Source organism: Microtus oregoni, unplaced genomic scaffold, assembly GCF_018167655.1.
Source record: "Microtus oregoni isolate MIOR12 unplaced genomic scaffold, Mior012 000029F_ref0000214, whole genome shotgun sequence".
Taxonomy (NCBI): domain Eukaryota; kingdom Metazoa; phylum Chordata; class Mammalia; order Rodentia; family Cricetidae; genus Microtus; species Microtus oregoni.
The window spans coordinates 18,857,211-18,880,307 of NW_024543088.1; the positions used below are offsets into that span (position 1 = coordinate 18,857,211).

General features: G+C 43.6%; 1 protein-coding gene across 1 annotated transcript in view; it reads right to left on the reverse strand.

Annotated features, from left to right (window-relative positions):
• Window positions 1-1,068: 1,068 nt before the first annotated feature.
• Window positions 1,069-23,097, reverse strand: part of Ube2l3 (ubiquitin conjugating enzyme E2 L3) — a 51,056-nt gene continuing 29,027 nt past the window's right edge. Inside the window, exons 3-4 of the mRNA XM_041677898.1 lie at window positions 10,903-11,089; window positions 1,069-2,856 (exon numbers count right to left, since the gene is read on the reverse strand). Of these exons, the coding sequence (XP_041533832.1) occupies window positions 2,702-2,856; window positions 10,903-11,089 (342 nt within the window). The 3' untranslated portion in view covers window positions 1,069-2,701. The remainder of the gene's footprint in view (window positions 2,857-10,902; window positions 11,090-23,097) is intronic.

The following is a 23,097-nucleotide window of genomic DNA, read 5'->3' on the forward strand; positions in this document are numbered from 1 at the left end:
TCCAGGGAGTATGAGACTTATGAACTAAATACTTATTTGAAGGGAAACAAGAAAGGGAGGAATAGTGAAGTAGGCTACGGGAGGAGGAGGACTGTGAGTTCAAAGCCAGTAGCGCTCCAGGACTGTCTGGAAGCCAAAGTAAAGTGATGTTCCAGAGAGTATTCTGACTGCATCTGGTGCCTGCATGTCACAGGCTTGGCTGGTGCTGTAGTGCCTTAGTAGCTGTCTTCAAAACTCAGTGGCGCGTGCTCTTCAGTTTATGCCTTTGATCAAATCCTCTTCACCTCTGCAGTTCACATTTTCTTGGGGCTACAAGGATAAGTGACTTCTCATGTGTCGGTCAGTCTCCTTGATATCCATGCAGTTTTCCCAGTGTTGACAGCCCCACCTACTTCTACCCGGCAAGAGAGAAGCACCTGTATGCCTCTTAGAGGCAGGCAAGTGGAGGAAAATGATCAGGGGCCTAGGCCTAGACACTACTCTCTTTAGTCTCCAAGAACACAGGCTCCCAGCAATGTCCATCCCCAAAGAAACCCATACACCCAAACTAGTGTCTGAGAACATTTTTATTAAGGACAGAATGGGGTCACAGCATCTTAGAAAGTCTATTCTCTGCCATCATGGAAAGAGCAGGACAAGACCCGGGGCACTTCAAGGAACCAGGGGGGATGTGAATTCCTGAGCCAACTTGTGTCAGGGATGGGTGGGTAGCTGGCTGCTCCACAGATCTCCCCTTCTCTAGAGGATCCAGCTCTTGAGTTTCGAGCAGCCAGAGCTGCCTGCCAGCTTGCTCAAAGCCTGCTCCACAGCAGGGCTGGAAAGAGCAAGGCATGCAAGCCCAGAGGGACACCACTGACTCTAAGCCAGGTCTCTGCTTCCAGGATAGGCCATGGTTGTCAGTCCTGGGGCTGAGAGTCCCTGAGAGGGGCTGCTGGCATAGGAGAACCCTCCCATAGTGAGCAGAGAGCAGTAAGGGGCAACAGGCAGCTAGAGCTAAGCAATGAGACAGTTGGACTATCTCTAGATTCAGAAAAGCAACAAGAACAAATGGTGGCTTGTTTGGACAACTTCTGACAGAATTTGGCATTTTATTACAAATTTGAATGTGAATGAAATAAGATCCATTGTCACTTTTCTGCCAATGAAGAGACAGACGTAGAAATGCAGGCCCAGTACTCTGACCATCCTGGGCACATGGACGTCTCCAGAAACCTGCCCCATGCACACCTAGAACTAAAAGTATAGTTCATTTATGCACCACAGGAACCAAACACTTGGAAAACTAAATAGTGTTACACTGCCTGAGAGGACCTGTTTCACTTGTTTATAGGCAAAACCCAGAGTTGTCTTCCAAGTTTGTGAGCCCTAGGTAGCCCTGAAGTTAAAGAACTAAGGTTAAAGCAGAAAGCAAGACTTCTCGAGGCAATCTCCACAGGCTCTAGACCCCTAGTAGAAAGAGTTGGTGAACATAGGCAGTCAGGCCAACAGCTTCCTCAGGGTGTCACTACTGCTTCAAGGACAGTCCCACTTGCCTTGAAAAGACATTAACATTCAAATCTTGACAAAGTTCATTTGATGATAAATTCTAAGGTCAAATTTTATTTCTACAAAAAAAGGCAATGGAAACAATATAAAACACATTGAAAGGATATTACTGAGTGAGCTTCAAGTGAGCTTGACCCTGGAAAGGCTGAATCCAGAGGGAGGGAAAGGCCATCCTGTTCCTGGGCTGCACCTGCAGCTGCTCTGAGGAAGGGGCAGCTGGTTACAAAGCAGAAACCACCAATGCTGATCCCACAAGATGCAAACCACGCGGAGAACGACAATGGTGGCCTACTGTGCTGAGGAGTGGGGGGCTCCTTGGCACATCTCAGCAGAGCTTGGTGGTGGAGAATTGAGATTTCAAAAGAATATTCTGGCTTTTGCTTTGCCTGGGATAACCAGCAGGTCGTCTACCACAGCTGCAAGGAGGGCTGCTGACTGGAGAGAATTCATCACACAAGTGCGTGGCATTCTCTGCTGGCAGACCCTCCTTCCAAGGTCACCACAAACCTGGTATTGCAGGGTTCTCTACAAAGACAGCCTGACCACAGGTTGAGAGTTTGGGGTCTGCCCATTGAGTCTGTTACTGTGGAAACATTTTGCTAAGATTTTATGTAAAAGCAGCTTCCCTTTGCACAGACAATTCTTTTTTGGGGGGGGGGGTGATATTGTTTTATAATCTTTTGTAAGCACATTACTAAGATGGCATTAGGGGATTTGAGCTATCACCCACAGGCAGTGTGGCACAGGAGAAGGGCTGCTGCTTCTGTGGGGAGCTGGGGCCTTAGTCTGTGGAAGTGGGATTGAAAAAGAAGAAGGTGATGGGGAGAGGGAATCACAACTTTTTTTTAAAACCTTCTGGGCTAACAGTAACTTTGAGTCTGGGCAGGAAAAGAAATGGCATTCTTTCGAAGTAGACTAAAGCAGTGATTTTTTAAAACAAAGCAAGCAGAACTAGAACATCTGAATTTTTTAATCCTTCTTTACAGGTTACCTAGACCACTTTTGATTAAGAAAACTGTAGAAAGTTAGTAACTGCCACAAGCGGACGCCAGGTGGTGGCACGTGTCAATTTTCCACAGAGTCCTGCTTTGCGGGGTATCTGAATGCACTGCTCGGGGGCTCTGCTCAAACTTGCTGGAATCACTCATGGCAGATTTTAGTCCACAGGTCGCTTTTCCCCATATTTCTTTGTAAACTCTTCAGCATTCTTACAGAATTTTTTACGGTCCTTAGAGTATTCTTCAGCTAGGTCAGCCCGGAGTGGGTGCTCAGGCTGGGGGTCGTTCACCAGTGCTATGAGGGACTGGATTACTGCCAAAAGAAGGATAAGACATTGGGGTTAAAACAGAAATAGCACAGGTAAGATGTTACTAACCTCAGGAAAGAAGCTTCTGTCTCTACACTGACTCAACCCTGGTTGCTCACTTTCTGATCTATATCCTGACCCTGCTGAGTGTTGGGGGTACAGCCCAGTGCCACTCTATCTGGTGCTCTGGAGTTAGGGCTTTATGAAGGTAAGGCTGGCCCTGTCCCAAGTGAGCTATATCCCATGCCCACAATGTGCTAAGACAAAGCAGCCGTCTGTTTATTCTGACCACCAGAACTCAACCCTTCTGTTATCCGAAGACAGACCTCAATAGCTAACAAACAGCTGACCAATCCCCAGCTTCAGAGAGGCCTTCCAGGCCTGAAACTAGTGGAATGTACATTCTCTTGGTAAATTGTCATATGTTGTTTTGAACTGAAAAACTGGCTCTGGAAGAAGGGTTGTCAGCCCCTCCAATTTCAGAACCAAGCATGATTATGTCAAGTGTTTTCCAAGGCTCCTTATCTAAGGATATACGTAGTACTCAGTAACAGGGAGCAGAGAACAGCACAACAGCCTAAGAGTAAATACACCATGCCCTTAACAACAGCTAGAAGGTGAAGAATTTCCAACACAAGTTACTACTGTTTATGTCATGATATAAAAATGCCTGCGATGGGAAAGAGGTGGAGAGTTGGAAGTTCAGCCATGAAAAACTCAACCATGGAAAGAAAGCTCAATTAGAAACTCTAGCTGATACAACTTCCCATCAGTGTCTGTAGTAAGCAACCAATTTGATGTTTTCTGTATCTGCTATTTGTTCTTTTATATGGAAATCTCACCTGAGTAGACTGCTCTGCCTGGGACTCTCTCTTGCAGACTCCAACTGGCTACCTTTAAAGAAGGACACCCCTGCCAGAAACCAGAGGCCCTGAAGTAGACAATGATTCACTGCAGTGAACACGGGCTAGTAAAGCCAACTGGACAAAGGGTTTATTCCCTGACAGTGTTCCGGATGCTGCCAGGGTAAATGAAAAGGTGTCAGAAAGGCAGGAAAGATGTACAAGTGAAGAGGGTTTTTTTCTTGGGGGTGTGTGTGTGTTTTATTCTTGTGTATGTTTTGTTTTGGTTTGATTTTTAAATTTTTCTTTTGGGGGTGAAGGGAGGATATGGAGGGACTGGGAGGTGAGCAGAATTTGTGTTTATGATGTGAAGTTCCCAAAGAATCAATAAAGAAATAATGTTTTTTAAAAAATGACACACACACACACACACACACCCCTCCATGTAGGTGTCATACTAGCTATCCCCTGATGTTTCTAAACAGGGTCTCAACTATACAGCCCTAGCTGTCCTGAAACTCACTAAGTAGCCAGGTTGACTTAGACTTACAGAGATTCATTCCCCACCTCTGCCTCCCAAGTTCTGGGACTAAGGGTGTGCACCTCCCAACCAGCACTATCTATTCTTTTTCTCTGGCTTGCTGCACACTTAATAAACTCACTCACAGCCGGGCGGTGGTGGCGCACGCCTTTAATCCCAGCACTCGGGAGGCAGAGGCAGGCGGATCTCTGTGAGTTCGCGACCAGCCTGGTCTACAAGAGCTAGTGCCAGGACAGGCTCCAAAGCCACAGAGAAACCCTGTCTCGAAAAACCAAAAAAAAATTAAAAAAAAAAAAAAACTCACTCACTCAAAACACAGCCAGTATACATCATTGTCTGCAGCACAGAACATCTGGCCCTTGTCAGCCCCATTCCCCTGGGCTCTGGAGACAGCAGGCCTGCTCTATATGTATCTGTGCACAGGGGCACCTCTCCAGGCACTTGTGGGTGCTGGGTCCTGACTCTGGTCTGGTATGACACACTTTGCTCAGTTAGGGCACTTTTAATCATGAGAAAGAAAAAAACACATTATGACGCTGCACCTGTCTGTGAGCAATGAGCACATCTTAGAGGAACTATAGGAAGACAGAATTTACACAGAAAAGTGCTGTATCGACTGAGCGATTATAAAGCATACAAATTCCCAAATTCATACTCTTCAACTAGATGTGACGGCATCACAGCTGAAATTAGTTCACTTCAAAGCATAAGACAAGCAGTGGTGACGCACGTCTTTAATCCCAGCACTTGGGAGGCAGAGGCAGGCGGATCTCTGTGAGTTCACGGCCAGCCTGGTCTACAAAGGGAGTTCCAGAACAGCCAGTGCTACACAAAGAAACCCTGTCTTGAAGGAGAAAAAAAAAAGCCTAAAATAAGAAGGTTCTTAGCCTGAGGCCAGCCTGGGCTACATAGTCAGAATCCATAAACTGTAGACAAAATCACATTGCCATGTAGTCTTTTTGTGAGTAATTGTTTCGTGTAACACAATATTTTAAAAGTTTGTATATCTTCTACCATGAATCTATACATTTTTTTTTATGGCTATACAGTATGTCACTATACAGAAATTCCACAGTGGATTTTGCCAGGTTCATCTGGGAAGAGAACTTTAGCTGAGAAAATGTTCCCACCAGATTGACTTGTAGGCAAGTCTATAGAGCATTTTCTTGTTCTAAAAATGATTTAATTAACTTCATTTTATATGCGTTGGTATGAAAGTGTCAGATCCCTTGGAACTTGAGTTACAGACAGTTGTGAGCTGCCAAGTGGGAGCTAGAAATTGAACACACGTCCTCTGGAAGAGCAGCCAGTGCTCTTAACCTCTGAGCCATCTTTCCAGCCTTAAAGCCTTTTTCTGATTAATGGTTGATATAGGAGAACCCACTCACTTGTCAGATGTGCCGCTCCTGGGCAGGTGCTGAATTCTATAAGAAAGCAAACTGAGCAAGCCACAAAGAGCAAGCCAGTAAGCAGTAGGCTTCTATGTACCTCAATTCTTTTTATTTTTTAATTTTTTTGAAACCATTTCTCTGGGTAGCCCTGGCTGTCCTGGAACTCAGAGACCCGCCCGCCTCTGCCTCTAGAGTACTAGGAGCAAAGGTGTGCGCCACCACTCCTGACCCCTGCTTCAGTTCTACCCTCCAGGTCCCTGCTCTGATATATACCCCTTCATAACAGATTAGAAACTGTAAACTCAAACAAACCCTTTCCTCCCCAGGTTGCTTTTGGTCACAAAGTCTTTGTCCCAGCAATAGAAAGCAGACTAGAAGCCGGGCGGTGGTGGCACACGCCTTTAATCCCAGGCGGATCTCTGTGAGTTCGAGACCAGCCTGGTCTACAAGAGCTAGTTCCAGGACAGGCTCCAAAACCAGAGAGAAACCCCATCTCGAAACAAAACAAAACAAAACAAAACAAAACAAAACAAAAAAAAAAAAAGCAAACTAGATACCACAGTGTGTATATCCATTTGCATTGCTTTTCCTCTGTGCCTAGCTGCAATAAACAGTAATACAAGTGTTTCAGGACAGAGGGGTGCTTGCTTGCCAGATAAAAGCTTTTCCTCCAAGCTTGAATCCTGGCATTCCCACGGGTAAGGAGAGAACTGACACCTTTAAGTCGTCTTCTGACCTCCACATGCATGCTGCGACATACACTCATGCACAAAGATGCAATTAATAAAAATGTTTGTATGGATCCATGCTTTCATTTTAGGGGGCATATACAACTCAAAGTTGACCTGCTGGATCACAAGAGCTTTTTTTTTTCATGTTGCTTTTCCACTATGTTTAATTTGTGTCTTCAGGATCTGTATCAGATGCCTTAGAGCTGTGAGGCTGCAGATGGCTGACAGTCACCCAATGTGCCTGCTGAAAACTGAACTCAAGAACTACTGAGTCATCTCTCCAGCTCCCATACTAAGAACATTTTAACTTTCCTGTCAACTCTTAACTTTCTTTTCTTTTTAAAAAAAGAATTATCTATTTTTATTTTATGTGTATGGGTATTCTTCCTGCACATATGTCTGAGCACTGTGAGTATATAGTGTTTATGGATGCCTGAGAGGGCACTGGATCTCTTGCAACTATAGCTAAAGATGGTTGGTGGCCACCATATGTATGCTGGGAATTGAACCAAGGTCCTCTGGAAGCACAAATGCTCTTAACTACTGAGCCATTTCTCCAGCCCCCAATCTTATCATTTTTATTTTCCATACCTAATAAAACACAACTTAGAGGGACAGGAGAACATGATGGCTCAGTGGTTAAGAACACTGGCTACGGCCGGGTGGTGGTGGCGCACGCCTTTAATCCCAGCACTCGGGAGGCAGAGGCAGGCGGATCTCTGTGAGTTCTAGGCCAGCCTGGTCTACAAAAGCTAGTTCTGGGACAGGCACCAAAGCTACAGAGAAACCCTGTCTCGGAAAAAAAAAAACACCAAAAAAAAAAAAAGAAAAGAAAAAAAGAAAAAAAAGAACATTGGCTGCTTCTCCAGATGATCTGGGTTCTACTCCCAGCACCTAGATGGCAGCTCTAGCTTCAGGGGATCTAACACTCCCTTGTGGCCTCTCTAAATACCAGGCATGCACAATGTGCAGACATACACGCAGGCATAAACATAATAACACAACACAACTTTGATGCTCTCTAAATAGAAAAACTCTTTAAGAGAATCTAGAGATCAACAAAAGGCTGTATATGGTGGATGACTGACATGAAACCACAAGCAGATGCTATTAAGGAACAAGTGATGCCTTCACTTCACAACTTTAGGAAATGCAGAACTGCAAGACATTTAAAAACAAGATGATAAAGATGGTGATGGCTGGAACGGAGTCAGGAAGTAGGACAAACAAAAGACAATGAACACAATAGCATCTGCCATGTGGCCACAATAGTGTCACACACACAAGTATGTAGAGAGACGGAGGCTGGAGAGAGAGGACCTGAGTTCCTTAGAACTCACATGGCATTACATAAGTATTTGTAACTCCAGTCCCAGGGGATTTGATGCAATCTTCCAACCTCAACACTGCATGCATATAGTGCACAGATAGACATTCAGGCAAGCAAACACATTTAAAAGAAGACAAAAAAGAAAAAGCATGTAGAGACAGTAAGGAACTCAGTGCCAGTGGCTCCTCCTCTGCCTGTGTACCCACCTCTCCCACCCTCAATATCCTGCCTCAACTCCTTTAAGACTCAGTCTACTTCCCTGTTCAAGACTGTACTTGTTGCCGGGCGGTGGTGGCGCACGCCTTTAATCCCAGCACTCGGGAGGCAGAGGCAGGCGGATCTCTGTGAGTTCGAGACCAGCCTGGTCTACAGAGCTAGTTCCAGGACAGGCTCCAAAGCCACAGAGAAACCCTGTCTCGAAAAACCAAAAAAAAAAAAAAAAAAAAAAAAAAAAGACTGTACTTGTTTGGCCAATAGGATCCAGAAGGGACACAATAATAATAGTACTAGCTCTACATGGACTAGTAAATAGCTTGTTGCTTCTGCTTTCAACTAGAGCTCCACCACTGCTATGAAGAGTTCCAACCCACTTCATGGAGAATAAGCAACACAAAGAAAGCTAAGTACCCAGCCAGCACCAATTGCCACATGTGAAGGATGCCAAGTGGGATAATTTACCTCCAATGAGAGTATCTGGGTATCCCAAGAATAATCACCCCCATTTGAGACAACCAATATACAGAATGAGCAATCAACTGTTACTTTAAGCCCTGTTCCATTTTATCTCAATTAGTTAACTTTAAAAAAAGATAATTATTTCGTGTGCCTTCGTGTTTTGACTGATGTATTTCTGTGTGAAGGTGTTGGATCCCCTGAAACTAAAGCTAGAGACAGCTGTGAGTTGCCATGCAGGTGCTGAGAATTGAACCTCGGCCCTCTGGTAGAGCAGTCAGTGCTCTTATCCACTGAGCCATCTCTCAAGTCCCTACTTTTATGTGATTAGAGTTGTTTCTACATGTATGTTTGTGTAGGAACCTGGTACCCTTGGAGGCCAGAAGAAGACATGCCCCTGGAACTGGAGTTACAAGCGGTTGTGAACTACCATAAGGGTGATGGGAATTGAATCCAGGTCCTCTGGAACAGCTTCCAGTGAATTATCTCTCCAGTTGCAAACCATGGCTGGAGTTTCAATAGGGGTTATGATACAGCCACAGGTAACAGAAAATAGGAAAATATGGCATCGAGTGCTATTACTGATTGAGAGGACAGAATCAAAGTCATGTTACAAAGACTACAAAGAGCAACTGGTTTTCTAGGAAGTCCTAAGCTGTCCCAAATCACAAAAACAATAATTTTGGCACTATACTTGAAACGAAATTCTTTTTTTTATTTATTTATTTGTTATGTATACAATATTCTGTCTGTGTGTATGTCTGCCGGCCAGAAGAGGGCACCAGACCTCATTACAGATGGTTGTGAGCCACCATGTGGTTGCTGGGAATTGAACTCAGGACCTTTGGAAGAGCAGGCAATGCTCTTAACCACTGAGCCATCTCTCCAGCCCTGAAATGAAATTCTTAGTAACGAATAAGAATATTTTATAAAAGAACTACCTGGAGGGGGAGGGAAATGGGAGGCTGGGAGGAGGCAGAAATTTTTTCCCAATAAACAATAAAAATAATAATAATTAAAAAAAAAAAAAAGAACTACCTGGAACTACAGGGCAGTGGGGCGCACGCCTTTAATCCCAACACTCAGGAGGCAGAGGAGGTAGATCTCTGTGAGTTTGAGACCAGCCTGGTCTATAGAGAGAGTTCCAGGTCAGCCATGGCCATATAGAGAAACCCTGTCTTGAAAACCCAAAAAGGAAAACTAGTCTTAACCTATCTGACTCTTTGGAGGCACAGCCCCAACCCGAAATGGCAGCAGGTTATGTATCTAGATGTTAAGATAAAATAGGACAGCCTGAGAGTCTCCTAGCCCTGGCCTTCATGCCATCAGTTCTCAGACAAAGGAGGAGACTGTAAACTGGAGAGAGTCAGAGGGCCTGGAGTAGAGGTGACTGAGTAGGGACTCAACTCAGCCTAGTCTCTGGAAGTTGTATTACTGACACAATGAAGGTCAGATTCCAACACAGAGCTAAGAGTCTGTACAGGAAAATAATCAGACCACTTGAGCTGAAAATTCAGTCAAATTGTCCTAAACAGCAGTGCTTTCATGCACTGCTCAGGTGAATCCTGGTAGAAATTACTCTCTGATTAGACATCTAGCATCTGCTCCTTCGAACTGCAGGAACCTGATAGTCAGGTTTCTCGGTCTTCCAGGGCTTCCACCAGTAAGGAAAATCAACCTGCAATCTCACGAACACCACCTCCATTCACTTGCTGGAATCTAACCTAATGTTACACTGCTTCAATTAATTACTTAGTAGAAAGCCACAAAAAATCCGAAATTAGAACTTCAAAAGCAAGTCTGGAATTAATGAAAACTGGAACCAGGTGTGGCGGTGCACTCATATAATCACTCTGGAGGTTTAAGTAGACGCATCAAGAGTTTGAGGCCAGCCTGCTCTACAGAGCAAGTTCCAGGACAATGTGAAAGCTTATGGCAAGACCTGTTTCATAAAATCTAAGTAAGTATATGACTAATACTAGACAAAATCCAAGCAAAGTCTACTGGAAGTAGCAAGAAAGGGACAAGACGGAGAACAATTGTGACACAGAATAAAATACTTTTCTAAGAAAACGAGCATCTAATTCTAAGAATCACAGACACTGCAGTCAACTATGTGCCTTCCACCCAAGTACCCAAATCTGACTGTCTTGTCCTGAACCCCCAAACCACCTACTGGGAGCTACAGGACTTGGCATAAGTCCTGTTAGTCTGGAATGTCCTCACTAACCTTTCTTCTAAGTGATCTCAAAAGCTAACTGTTGTGTGCATCCACCATCCTCACTTTCCCATCTAGGCAATATCAGAATCCTTTACCACCCCAGGCCAGTGCCATGCACAGTTGACACGTCAGCCGAGAGCAGGCAGCCCCACAGGAGGATGGGGGGTGGAGTGGGGGTGTCTCAGCAGTACTTCTACATGCACTTGAGTTGCTATGGCAGTATTTCTCTCAACTCTGCCTGACAGGGTTTTAGAGAACCTTCAACACCCATCAGCAGAAAAGAGCCCCTTCTAAGGCAGCAAGAAGAAAGGTGCGTGGCTCACCTTGGTCGGTTTTGGTGGCTGGCTTCCAGTTTTCAGCACTAATTACCGGCAGACAGACCTGCCCCTTCTCATCAATGTTAGGGTGGTAGATCTTGGTTTTAAATGTGATCTTGGGTGGTTTGAATGGGTACTCTGCTGGAAAGTTGATTTCAATTCTGAAGGCCCCCTTGTCATATGGAGGGTTGTCCTAAAAGAAAAAAAGAGGGGAAACAGATCAAAATGAAGATATTGTAATCCATATACCTATGGCCAAGTCAGGGCTGCATTAACTATTTTTTTTTTTTTTTTTTTGGTTTTTCGAGACAGGGTTTCTCTGTGGTTTTGGAGCCTGTCCTGGAACTAGCTCTTGTAGACCAGGCTGGTCTCGAACTCACAGAGATCCGCCTGCCTCTGCCTCCCAAGTGCTGGGATTAAAAGCGTGCGCCACCACCGCCCAACTTGCATTAACTTTTCATTAATTATTCCCAATGGTACATCAACTGAAGTCCTGCCATACAAAAGGTAATCCAACAACCAACCAGTATTTCTAGGTAAGATGCTCGGCAAACTTCGAAAAGGTCCGAAGTCAATGTCACAATAGCCTTATTTTTTCAGTAGTGTGGTGGTTTGAGTGAGAAGGCCCCCATGGACTCAAGTTTGAATGTTTGGTCTGAATAGTTGGTATAACTGTCGGGAAAAGAATAGGAGGTATGCATGGCCTTGTTGGGTTAGGGATGGGCTTTGAGCTTTCAAAAGTCCATGCCATCCCCAGTTATCTCTCCTGCCTTATGCTTGTGAATCAGATGTAAAGTCTCAGTTACTGCTCCAATGCCTACCCCCTGCCTACCCTGCCTGCCTGCAGCCTTGGTCCCATGATGGTCATGACTCACTCACTAGAACTGTAAGCCCCAATAAACTTATTTTCCTATAAGTTGCCTTGGCCATAGAGACTCTTTCCAGCAGTAGAAACAAATAAAAAAAGTAGACTTTTTTTTTTTCTTTTTTAGAGCAGCTTAAACAATAAAGCTGAAAGTAGTGGGGGAAAAAACCCAGAGACCTAATTTCCTCTCAATATGCAACTCTTCCCTCACTATTAAGATTCTTCATTAACAGAGTAAAATGTTACCATCCATGGACCTACCTACACTGCACTTCTGTATCACTTGGAGGCTATAGCTCCTATTAGGTTTACCACTGAAAGTTATTTATTTTATGGGTTTTGCATAGTTATATCTTAGAACTTGAGCCATACGTGTATGTCCTCCCCAAATTCACCCATTAAAAACAAATCATAAGCGAGCTGATGAGATGGTTCAGTGAGTAAAGATACTTGCAGCACAAACCTGACAATTTCAGTTAGAACCTCAGAACCATATGGTGGAAAGAGAAAACTGACTTCACAAAATCCCATGTGCTATAGCAACTATGTCCCCTACTCTCTAACTCACTTGTTCTCTTCCACACGCACACTAATAATAAAATCATCAGGACTATGATCAGTGGCAGAACATGTCAAGGGCCCCAGTTCAATCTCTAATATCAAAACCTCCCACACTGGTATATATACACCTGCCCATGCATGCCATGTCAGGATGTGGAGTCCCTATGAAAGAGACCCCAGAGAGCTGACATGTCCTTTTTAATGTGTGAGAAAGAATCAAGAAACAGGAACCACCAATCACTGAATCTATCAATGATTTGAACTAATGTTTCTCAGGATCTCTCTAGCATTTGGAGAAATGTTTCTGTTGTTTATAGGCCATTCACTTGACAGTAATTTGTTACAGCAGTCTGAATAAACGTAGACAGTAGCTTTCTGAGTGTTTTTTTCCAGGATAATATGACATCTCTGTGTATGTTTCTGTCCAGATATAAAAGAACAAAGTTGGGCGGTGGAGCACATGCCTTTAATCCCAGAAGGCAAAGACAGCCAGAAAGCTGGTCTACAGAGCTACAGAGTTCCAGACAGCCAGAGCTACACAGATAACCCCTGTCTCAAAAAAACAAAAACAAAATAAAGAGTAAAGATCACCATTGCTGGTTCATGTTATGAGTCTGGTTTTATATGAAAGTGCCTGTGTTTTCCTCATTACAGTGACTAAATCCTGAGATAAACAACTTAAAAAGGTTTATTTGGCTCACACTCCACTGCTGGGGGAACTCCTTCAGCCAATAGCCTTTGAGATGCTGGACCACTTTGGGCATGGCCTTGGGTACTATAAAAAACAGGTGTAGCATGGCGGTGGTGGCGCACGCCTTTAATCCCAGCACTCAGGAGGCAGAGGCAGGCGGATCTCTGTGAGTTCGAGACCAGCCTGGTCTATAAGAGCTAGTTCCAGGACAGGCTCCAAAACCACAGAGAAACCCTGTCTCAAAAAACCAAAAAACAGGTGTAAAACTGAGTGTGCTCTCTCCTTCTTCCTTTCCCTCCACCTCCACTCCCTCCTCCTCATCTCTCTCTCCCTCTCTCTCTCTGCTGCTGGATTCGGTTCCTGTTCCCCTCTTGTGCAGAGAATTGCTAATCTGTAAATCTATCCCATATTAAAAATCCTTTATTATACTCAATTCTGAGCTAGTGTGGGACTACTTTATCACTTTATCACGTTTATCTACACTTCACATTAAGGGAGATAAGGAAACAGAGAGAGCAGAGGTAGGACCAGACTAAAACCTGCAAGGCCCACTACTAGTGATTTCCTGCCACCAGCCAAGCCCTAAAAGTTTCAGTCCCCCAACAGAGCCACCAGTTTGAACACGAAATTGTGGAGGGCAAAGTTTTAAAGGTTTTTCTTTTTCTTTTTTTTTTAAAATATTTATTTATTTTTATTTATTTATTATGTATACAATATTCTGTCTGTGTGTATGCCTGATGGCCAGAAGAGGGCACCAGACCCCATTACAGATGGTTGTGAGCCACCATGTGGTTGCTGGGAATTGAACTCAGGACCTTTGGAAGAGCAGGCAATGCTCTTAACCACTGAGCCATCTCTCCACCCCCTTAAAGGTTTTTCTTGTGTGTGCATATATGCACACATATGTGTGGGTAGCTAGAGAAGCCAAAGAGGACATCAGATCCTTGAGCCAGAGTTATATAGGTTGTTGTGAGCTCCTGGATGTGGGCACTAAGCCATCTTTCCAGGCCCTGTAGAGAGTACTTCAAATTCAAACCGCAACACTGCCCAACCTAAATTCCATTTGCATTCCTCCACAATGAATGAGCATTGCTGTTGCTTCAGTGCTATCTGCATTTAAAGTTGTCAAGATTTTTTATTGTCACACTAAGAGATGTGGAGTGGCACTTTATTGTTTTTTTTTTTTTTATGACAAACATTAAGTTTGCCATCTGTCTATTTCTCTCTTTAAATTTCTTAAAAAAAAACACAAAAACAAAAACCACCATTGTGGGAGTGTATGTGTGGGCACACATGCATGTACAAGTGGAAGTCTTCCTCCACCTGTGGGTTCCAGGGAATTGAATTCAGGTCAAAGCGCTTGGCAATGAGCACTCTCACAGAATGAACCATCTCACCTGCCAGTCCTCTTTCTTTGCCCGTCCCCTCTATGTAGCTGAAGTTAGCTTTGAACTTGCAGTCTTCTTGACTCTTTCCCCTGAGCCCTGAGATTCCAGGTATATGCCACCGCATCTAAGCTTAGTTGCTGCCACCTCCATTTTTACCGTGCCCTACTTCTAAAAGTATAGAAGGGTCTCACCCAGACCCCAGGATATCCCTAAAATATTGGGCTCAAGAGCTCCTCTAGTCCCAGCCTTCCAAGAGCCTAGAACTACAAATATACATCACTATGCTTTGCCTGTACACCTTCATTTGTGAGTTAAGATTTTGTTGTTATTCCTATTTTACATTAGCCCCCCCTCCCCACGTCCATCCTGAAGGTAGTAACTTCCCTGAGACAGGTTTTCTCTGTGTACTCTTGGCTGTACTGGAACTCTCTAGAAACCAGGCTAGCCTCGAACTCACAGAGATCTGCCTGCCTCTGGCTCTTGAGAACTAGTATTAAAGCCACCACAGCCCAGGCTATGTGTATATGTGCATGTGTGTGCGCGCACATGCACGTGCACCACTATATGAATACACACGGAGATCAGCGGAGCACTTATCCAAGTCAATTTTCTCCTTCTACCATGTGATAGCCCTTTGGCTTTTCCTCCACCCTACTCACCTCCCAAACTGAAGATCCCCTCCGCACTGTACTGTACTATTTTTCTTATATTTGGGCTCTCTGGTTTGTGAGGTGTCCAGGAGCACCATGGCAGTCCCATCCTTCATCCCATCATCTCCTTACACCAGGGACTGAACTCAGGTATCAGGCTTGACAGTAAATGCTTCTAACCCTTCCCCCACAAAACTACCTTCAGGGTCACCAGTCAAACTTCTCTTACTTCTGGGCCTATTATTTGCAGACTGGAAGAGAAACCATAAAAGGATCCAGAATATTCACAAGTGGTGCCACAGTTTTGTGTGTTCACCTTATTTTTCAGAGACTGGCAAGAGCTCTTGTGTTGACATGGCTATTCCTGTATAGAGGAGAAACATTCTCATACACCTGCTTTCCCCTCCTCCAGGCCAAGATTTGGTGCAAAGTCTTTATCTCCAACAGCATCACTCTGTTTCCCTGGTTTCCATGTGTCCTCCTCTTCTTCTTCTTCTTCTTTTTTTTTTTTTTGGTTTTTCGAGACAGGGTTTCTCTGTGGTTTTGGAGCCTGTCCTGGGACTAGCTCTTGTAGACCAGGCTGGTCTCGAACTCACAGAGAACTGCCTCTGCCTCCCAAGTGCTGGGATTAAAGGCATGTGCCACCACCACCCGGCTGTTCTCCTCTTCTTAATGGTCCTTTTTTCTCAATGCAGAATTCCAAGAGTCTTTTGTTTTTGAAGATATAAAGAGCCACCAGAGCTAAATAACCCAGAGCAGAACACACTATATTAGCAGGTCAGAGAAGAGTCTACACTCTGAGTTCTAGAAAGCTTGGTCTTCCGAGATGAGACCAGCACTCTGCTCATGAGCTTATTATTGTTTGATTGACATGAGTCAGTACCATACCCCAGGATCCCCAAGAATGAACCCTTTGGGGCCTCTACCCTACTCACCTCCAGAACTGAAGAATCCCTCTACACAGCACTATGGTAGCTCCCATACTCCATCCTACCTACTCACACCCCGAGCCTAAGCAAAAATTCTATAGCAAGAAATGTATCTAGCCGGGCGGTGGTGGCGCACGCCTTTAATCCCAGCACTCGGGAGGCAGAGGCAGGCGGATCTCTGTGAGTTCAAGACCTGCCTGGTCTACAAGAGCTAGTTCCAGGACAGGCTCCAAAACCACAGAGAAACCCTGTCTCGAAAAACCAAAAAAAAAAAAAAAAAAAAAAGAAATGTATCTACTGGGAGCTGAGACTAGCATGCACTCAGTCTCCAGACTCCTATAGTCTAACCCCAACCAGGGAAGGGAGGCACTGAATGGTATCCTTAGGAAGACAGTGATAGGCTGAGCAAAGGGAGGGAAAGGCCTTCTAGCAGAGAGCTAAAGACTAGGATATCAGGTTGATGGGAGGATGTGAGCAGGTAGCTGGCTAAGAAGCTGCTAAAGCTGTAAGTGGTAGCCTAAACCAAGGCACTGAGCACACAGAAACTGCCAGCCAGGCTGGTTGGGAGTGGGGAGAAACAGGGACTAGCTAGAGCAGAGATGTTCAACTTCAGGAACAGTGAAGTTGAGTATGCCTGTGTAGAGAAGGCAGCCCCACACTGCTAGAAACTACAGAATTACACCCTCCCATCCCAGTAAATCTCCTCAATTCCATCTTTTAAAAATAATTTTTAAATTATGCTTATTTGTCTACCATGAGAGTATGTGTGTACACATGGAAGTCTTACCTGCTGAGCCATTACCAATCCCTCAGTTCTTTCTTTAAGGAACAGTTTTCTAGATCACTCCAAAAGCTTGTCCTGTCTATACTCTGAACTGTTTCACTCATCAGGACAACTAAACTCTTTGTCTCGCCACTTTTGATTTTGAATCAAAGTAGAGAGGTAGAGGATGGGATAAAGGTGCAACTAACTAAAAACATTGTCTATGCTGGTTGCTCCTGTAGACTACTGGCTGATAAGAGCTGCTAAATAAAAAAATGTCTTTACTCACCATCTAGGACTGATCAGCTTTCTGCTTCTTGCTGTTCATCACTCTCTGTACAAGAAGCTGGAGAGTTGAGAGTGGTCCCAGCAGATGTAAACACAGCCTATTACTTCCCAGCCAGAGAAAAGTCTAAGAACATGCTCAATCACGGCAAATGGGAGTAGCAAGAGCCGGTACTGACAATGAGAAACTGGATTTGTGAAGTTTTGCACCTGGCACAAAGGGACTCTCTTGCTACAAGAGCAGAGGCTACCTTATCAAGGGCGCATGGCCACACTCACCTAACTACTATAAGGCTCTTTCCTTGTTGTGGTGGTTTGAATAGAGATGGGCCCCATAAGCTCATAGATTTGAATGCTAAGTCATGAGGGAGTGGCACCATTAGGAGGTGTGGCCTTGCAAAAGGAAGTGTGTCACTGGAGGTGGGCTTGGGGTTACAAATGCTCAAGCTAGGCCCAGTGTCTCTCTCTTTCTTCAGGCTGCCTACCAACCCAGCTACTTCTCCAGCACCGTTTCTGCCATGTAATGCCATACTTCCTGCCATGGCAATAATGAACTAAACCTCTGAACTGTAAATCACCCCAACTAAATATTTTCCTTTATTAATTGCTATAGTCATGGTGTCTCTTCACAACAATAGACCCAAAGACACTTGTGTCGGCAAAGCATTGGCTCTGGTGTGTACAAATCACAGACTGGCAGCCCACACTGGTCTACTACTGAGATCACGGGAGTTGCCACTACATCCAGCTTCACCAAGTTATTTTTGGTGAAAGTGCATAAAATTCAAAGTGTTTCTCTTCTGGGTAAAGTTGCAGGAATAATTACAATTCTCATCCCTGCAACAAAGTGAGACACAACTTGAGAGAAGATCTATTTTGGCTCAGCATCAGAGAGATCAGTCTACCCTAACAGGATAGAAATGGCAGGACAACTCACATTAAAGCAGTCAGGAAGCAGGTATGGAGAGAATGCTGGCACTCAGCTTTCTCCTTTCGTCCCATACGGCTCATGATGGTGTCATTCAATTCAGAATTGGTCATCCCAACTTTGGAGCTCTGGAGCCTGTCCGGAACTCATTCTGTAGACCAAGCTAGCCTTGAACTCACACAGATCCAGCTGCCTCCGCCTTCTGAGTACTGGAATTAAAGGTGTGTGCGCTATCACAGCCCATCTTACAAAGAAACTCATAATCTTCCCTCAGAATTGCCAATAAATACACAATCTATTTTGTGTGTAGTAGTAGGTTATAAGATCCTACATGGGCCAGCAGTGGTGGTACGCATCCATAATCCCAGCACCAGGAAGGAAGAAGCTCATGGACATCCGTGTGGCTGAGGCTAGGATGAAATACATAGAGAGTTCCAGGCCATCCAGAACTACACAGTGAGTACCTATCTAAAGAGAAGGGAAGGGAAAGGGGAAAGATCCTCTTGCTCCAAACCCTAAAAAAAGAAATACTGCAGAGAAAGAAACAGCTGGGCAGTCGTGATGCACACCTTTAATGCCAGCACTCAGGAGGCAGAGGCAGGCAGATCTGTTAGTTCAAGGCCAGCCTGGTCTATGGAGTGAGTTCCACAACAGCCAAAACTACAGAGAAACATGTCTCAAAAATAAAAATAAAAAAAAAAATAACAATAAAAAGAACGAGCTAGGAACTAGTCTAAGCTATAGGTCGAGCTTTCATAATCAATAATAAGTATCCATGTCATTTTTTGTGAGCTGGCAACTCAAAAATCAAAATTCATCTACATATGTCACCCAACTTCTGGCCATAAAACTTATAAACCTATATCCACTTAAAACCTGAGAAAATTGAAGAAGAAAAAAAAAAAGGTTCAAACCATGGAGTCAAATGTGCTACCAGCATAGCTTCCTATTGAACAAGGTCTCTAGGGAATGCGCAGTGTACAGAGACTACCTGTAGGCTGGAGTCAGTCGCCAGTGCGTGTGCTATGCTGAAACACAACAGTAGCTGGAATAGCAGTTTAAGATTTGTCTCACATGATCCAAGAATACTGCAAGTGCTTCATAAAGACAGATCCAGACAGGAAAAATACTCTAAACAGGTTACAGTGTATTTATAAATGTGCACAGGCTTAAGACAGCAAAGAAAATGGGTATAGGCAGTCATAGAAAAAAGTAAATCGTTCATAAATAATAAGAAATAAGCCACATAGAGATGTAAATACACAGGAAATCTGGATACTGTATGGTATTGTACTGACTTTTTTGATTGCTGATGAGCAGACAATAGCTTCTGAGAAACATTACATTATACAGACTACTAAATTAAGCTAACCTATATATTCTAAAAATGTTTTAATTTCAGAATGGAAGTAAAGAATGTCATGTTGGGGAAGACGTTGTGCTTTTGCTTCCACAGGAGACAAAAGACTGTGGATTCCTTCAAGGTTGATAGAGATCAGATGTGATTGGGGGAGACTACTGAAAACCCTGGGTACAGACATAAAGAAATAAACCTACAAAAACTACAAGACAGGCGACGCATATTTTATCTGCTCAAACATAAAACAAAAAAATCATATCATCTTTAGCTGGTTTGTGTACAACACATAGTCCAAACTTGTGTTAATGAAGATATGTTATCTTTGAAAGTCTATGTTTTCAGAGCAAGAGGATCAGACACCAGTGAAAACAGGTGGCCCAGGTGATCCATTTTCTCAGAGTGATTCTGTTGCAGTTTCCTCAGAGTTCTCTGCATCTAGAATAGCTTCAAGGCTGCTGGCTGAGATGGTAGGACCTCACAGACAATTCTAGCCAGGACTTGACCATTATCTTAATTTTCTCAGGATCCCCCAAAGCTGCCGGAGCCCTCAGGCAACAAGAAGCAGTTCAAAGAACACAACATCCACATTCCCAAGAGATGAAGTGGGAGGTTTTTGGTCTTTCTGTGGGTTATGGATGTTTGCCATGGCTTAAGGGGGTTGGTTACAAATTGTTACTGGTCATAGTCAGAAAACAAAAACTGAACAAAGGAGATTAGATTGAGCGATCTCATTCTGAAGGCAAAAAGGGGGGGAATATGGTATAGAAATAATTGGATAAATAAGTGGATTGTTGAGTCTACTTTTGAACAACCACTAGTCTCAAATAGTTTACACTGGTAAGGATTTTTGTATATTGAAAAAATTTTAAGTTTTTTTGTTATACTGTATACATGTTTCTATTCTTTTTTTTTTTAAATATTTATTTATTATGTACACAATATTCTGTCTGTGTGTATGTCTGCAGGCCAGAAGAGGGCACCAGATCCCATTACAGATGGCTGCGAGCCACCATGTGGTTGCCGGAAATCGAACTCAGGACCTTTGGAAGAGCAGGCTATGCTCCTAACCACTGAGCCATCTCTCCAGCCCCCCATGTTTCTATTCTTGTTTAAGATATTGTACCTATGCAGTTCATTTCAAAATGTAATGTAAAGTCTTTAGTCCTAGAAAACTATTTAGGATAATAAATACAGATCACTAGTGATTTACAACAAACTTATAGTCATGCTAAGTATGCTTTCAAGATCACACAAAGATATACTTTAGGGGGCTGGAGAGATGGCTCAGCGGTTAAAAGCAATGCTTGCTCTTCCAAAGGTCCTGAGTTCAATTCCCAGCAACCACATGGTGGCTCACAACCATCTGTAATGAGATCTGGTGCCCTCTTCTGGCATGCAGGCACACATACAGACAGAATACTGTACACATAATAAATAAATAAATCTTTAAAAAAAAAGATATACTTTAGATAGATAGGTGATCTTCAAACACTTCAAAGACCTACAGAATATGGCATTTAAAATGTTTTAATAACAAAAGGCTTTTCATGACAATGAGACATGTCTACTCCTGATAGCACCAATATACTTTTAAAAAAGGAAGGGATGTTGGGCATTGACAAACTTCCATATGGAGTTTGTTGTCTATGTGGTAAAAGTGAACCACTGGGCAAAGAAACTACCCTTGTCTCAACTGCTGACAGTATGCTGTCCACACTGGGCAAGCAGGATACAAAAGAAAGCGATTGTCGAATTTCACCAAGACAAGGTAGGACAGTCCTTTAAAATTCTTGCTTTAGGGCTGGAGAGATGGCTCAGAGGTTAAGAGCACTAGCTGCTCTTCCAGAGGTCCTGAGTTCAATTCCCAGCAACCACATGGTGGCTCACAATCATCTGTAATGAGATCTGGATCTGGCACTGTATCCTGGAAAGTGCATAATAAATTAATTAATTAAAAAATTTCTTGCTTTATAGAAAAGTTTGTCAGATATCTTCGGCCTATAGGTTGAAGATGGATGCCCCAATGTTGCAGAGGAACCTTGGGGTGATTTTCAAGACAGCCATAAAAAGAAAATATCCCCCCCCCCTTCTCTCTCTGTTTTTTAAGCCAGGGTTTCTCAATAACTATGGAGCCAGTCTTGAAACTTGCTCTTGTAGACCAGACCGGCCTCGAACTCACAGAGATCCGCCTGCCTATGTCTCCCAAGTGCTGAGATTTAAAGGCGCGTGCCACAACTGGCCAGATCTCTCTCTCTGTTTTTTGAAAGATCACATAATCCAATTTTATTTATTTATTTGTTTGTTTGTTTGTTTAGATTTTTCGAGACAGGGTTTCTCTGTGGCTTTGGAGCCTGTCCTGGAACTAGCTCTGTAGACCAGGCTGGTCTCGAACTCACAAGAGATCCGCCTGCCTCTGCCTCCCAAGTGCTGGGATTAAAGGCGTGCGCCACCATCGCCCGGTTTATGTAGTTCTTATAACTTAAATTAACCCATTTCTAGTAATCTGTGTGCTGCTAGGTGGCTTGTAAGTATTACCTCTACTCCTGCATGTGTTGCTTGTTCACTGTCTCCTGCATCTCTCCTCTTTCCTCTCAGCATCCTCTCTGTTCAGAAATCTTGCCCTGCTATTGTCATTCAGCTTTTTTTTTTAAAGATTTATTTATTTATTATGTATACAACCTTCTGCCTTGATGTATGCCCGCACGCCAGAGGAGGGCGCCAGATCTCAGTACAGATGGTTGTGAGCCACCATGTGGTTGCTGGGAATTGAACTCAGGACCTCTGGAAGAGCAGCCAGTGCTCTTAACCTCTGAGCCATCTCTCCAGCCCCCTGTCATTCAGCTTTTAATTAAACCACTCAGAGTAACACATCTTCCACAGTTTACAGAAAAATTATTCCACAACATTTCCCCCTTTTTGTCTAAATAGAAAGGAAAGGTTTTAACTCTTAACACAGTAAAACTATATACAATAATAATAATTATCAGGCAGGAATTATATTCAGAATGTCCAGTCCATTTGTATTTTGGCATATTTAGAGAAAATATTTTATCTATACCTTTTTATCATAACTTGTATTATCATCTTAAAAGTATTTTGTAGACCTCAAATTTTTTTTTTGTGGGTTTTTTGTTTGTTTGTTTTTTGAGACAGGGTTTCTCTGTAGCTTTGGAGCCTGTCCTGGAACTAGCTCTGTAGACCAGGCTGGCCTCGAACTCTGCTTCCCGAGTGCTGGGATTAAAGGCATGTGCCACCACCGCCCGGCCCTCAAAATATTTTTTAGAGAAACAATTTTAAGTTTTATTGTCCTTCAACCTTATAAACTTTTATCTCTTATGTAAATTTATGAATTTGGTAACAAGGCAAACGGTAAAAAGGCAAACTGTAAAACTCTGACTGCTTAGTCTTTAATCTCCATCAGAGACCTAAGAAGGATAAAATATTACTTGAGAAACAGGAAGTGCAGAGAAAAGCAAATTTTAAAACTTAAGAGATATCTGGCCAGCCGGGCGATGGTGGCGCACACCTTTAATCCCAGCACTCCGGGAGACAGAGGCAGGCGGATCTCTGTGAGTTCGAGGCCAGCCTGGTCTACAGAGCAAGTTCCAGGACAGGCTCCAAAGCCACAGAGAAACCCTGTCTTGAAAAACAAAACAAAACAAAACAACAACAACAACAAAACTACTTAAGCACTAGTCTAAGCTTTTCTAGCTCCCTCTCAGAAAGGCAAATTCGGTCTCAGTCCTCTCTGTTCTTCTCCCCTCCCTTCTATACTGCCACC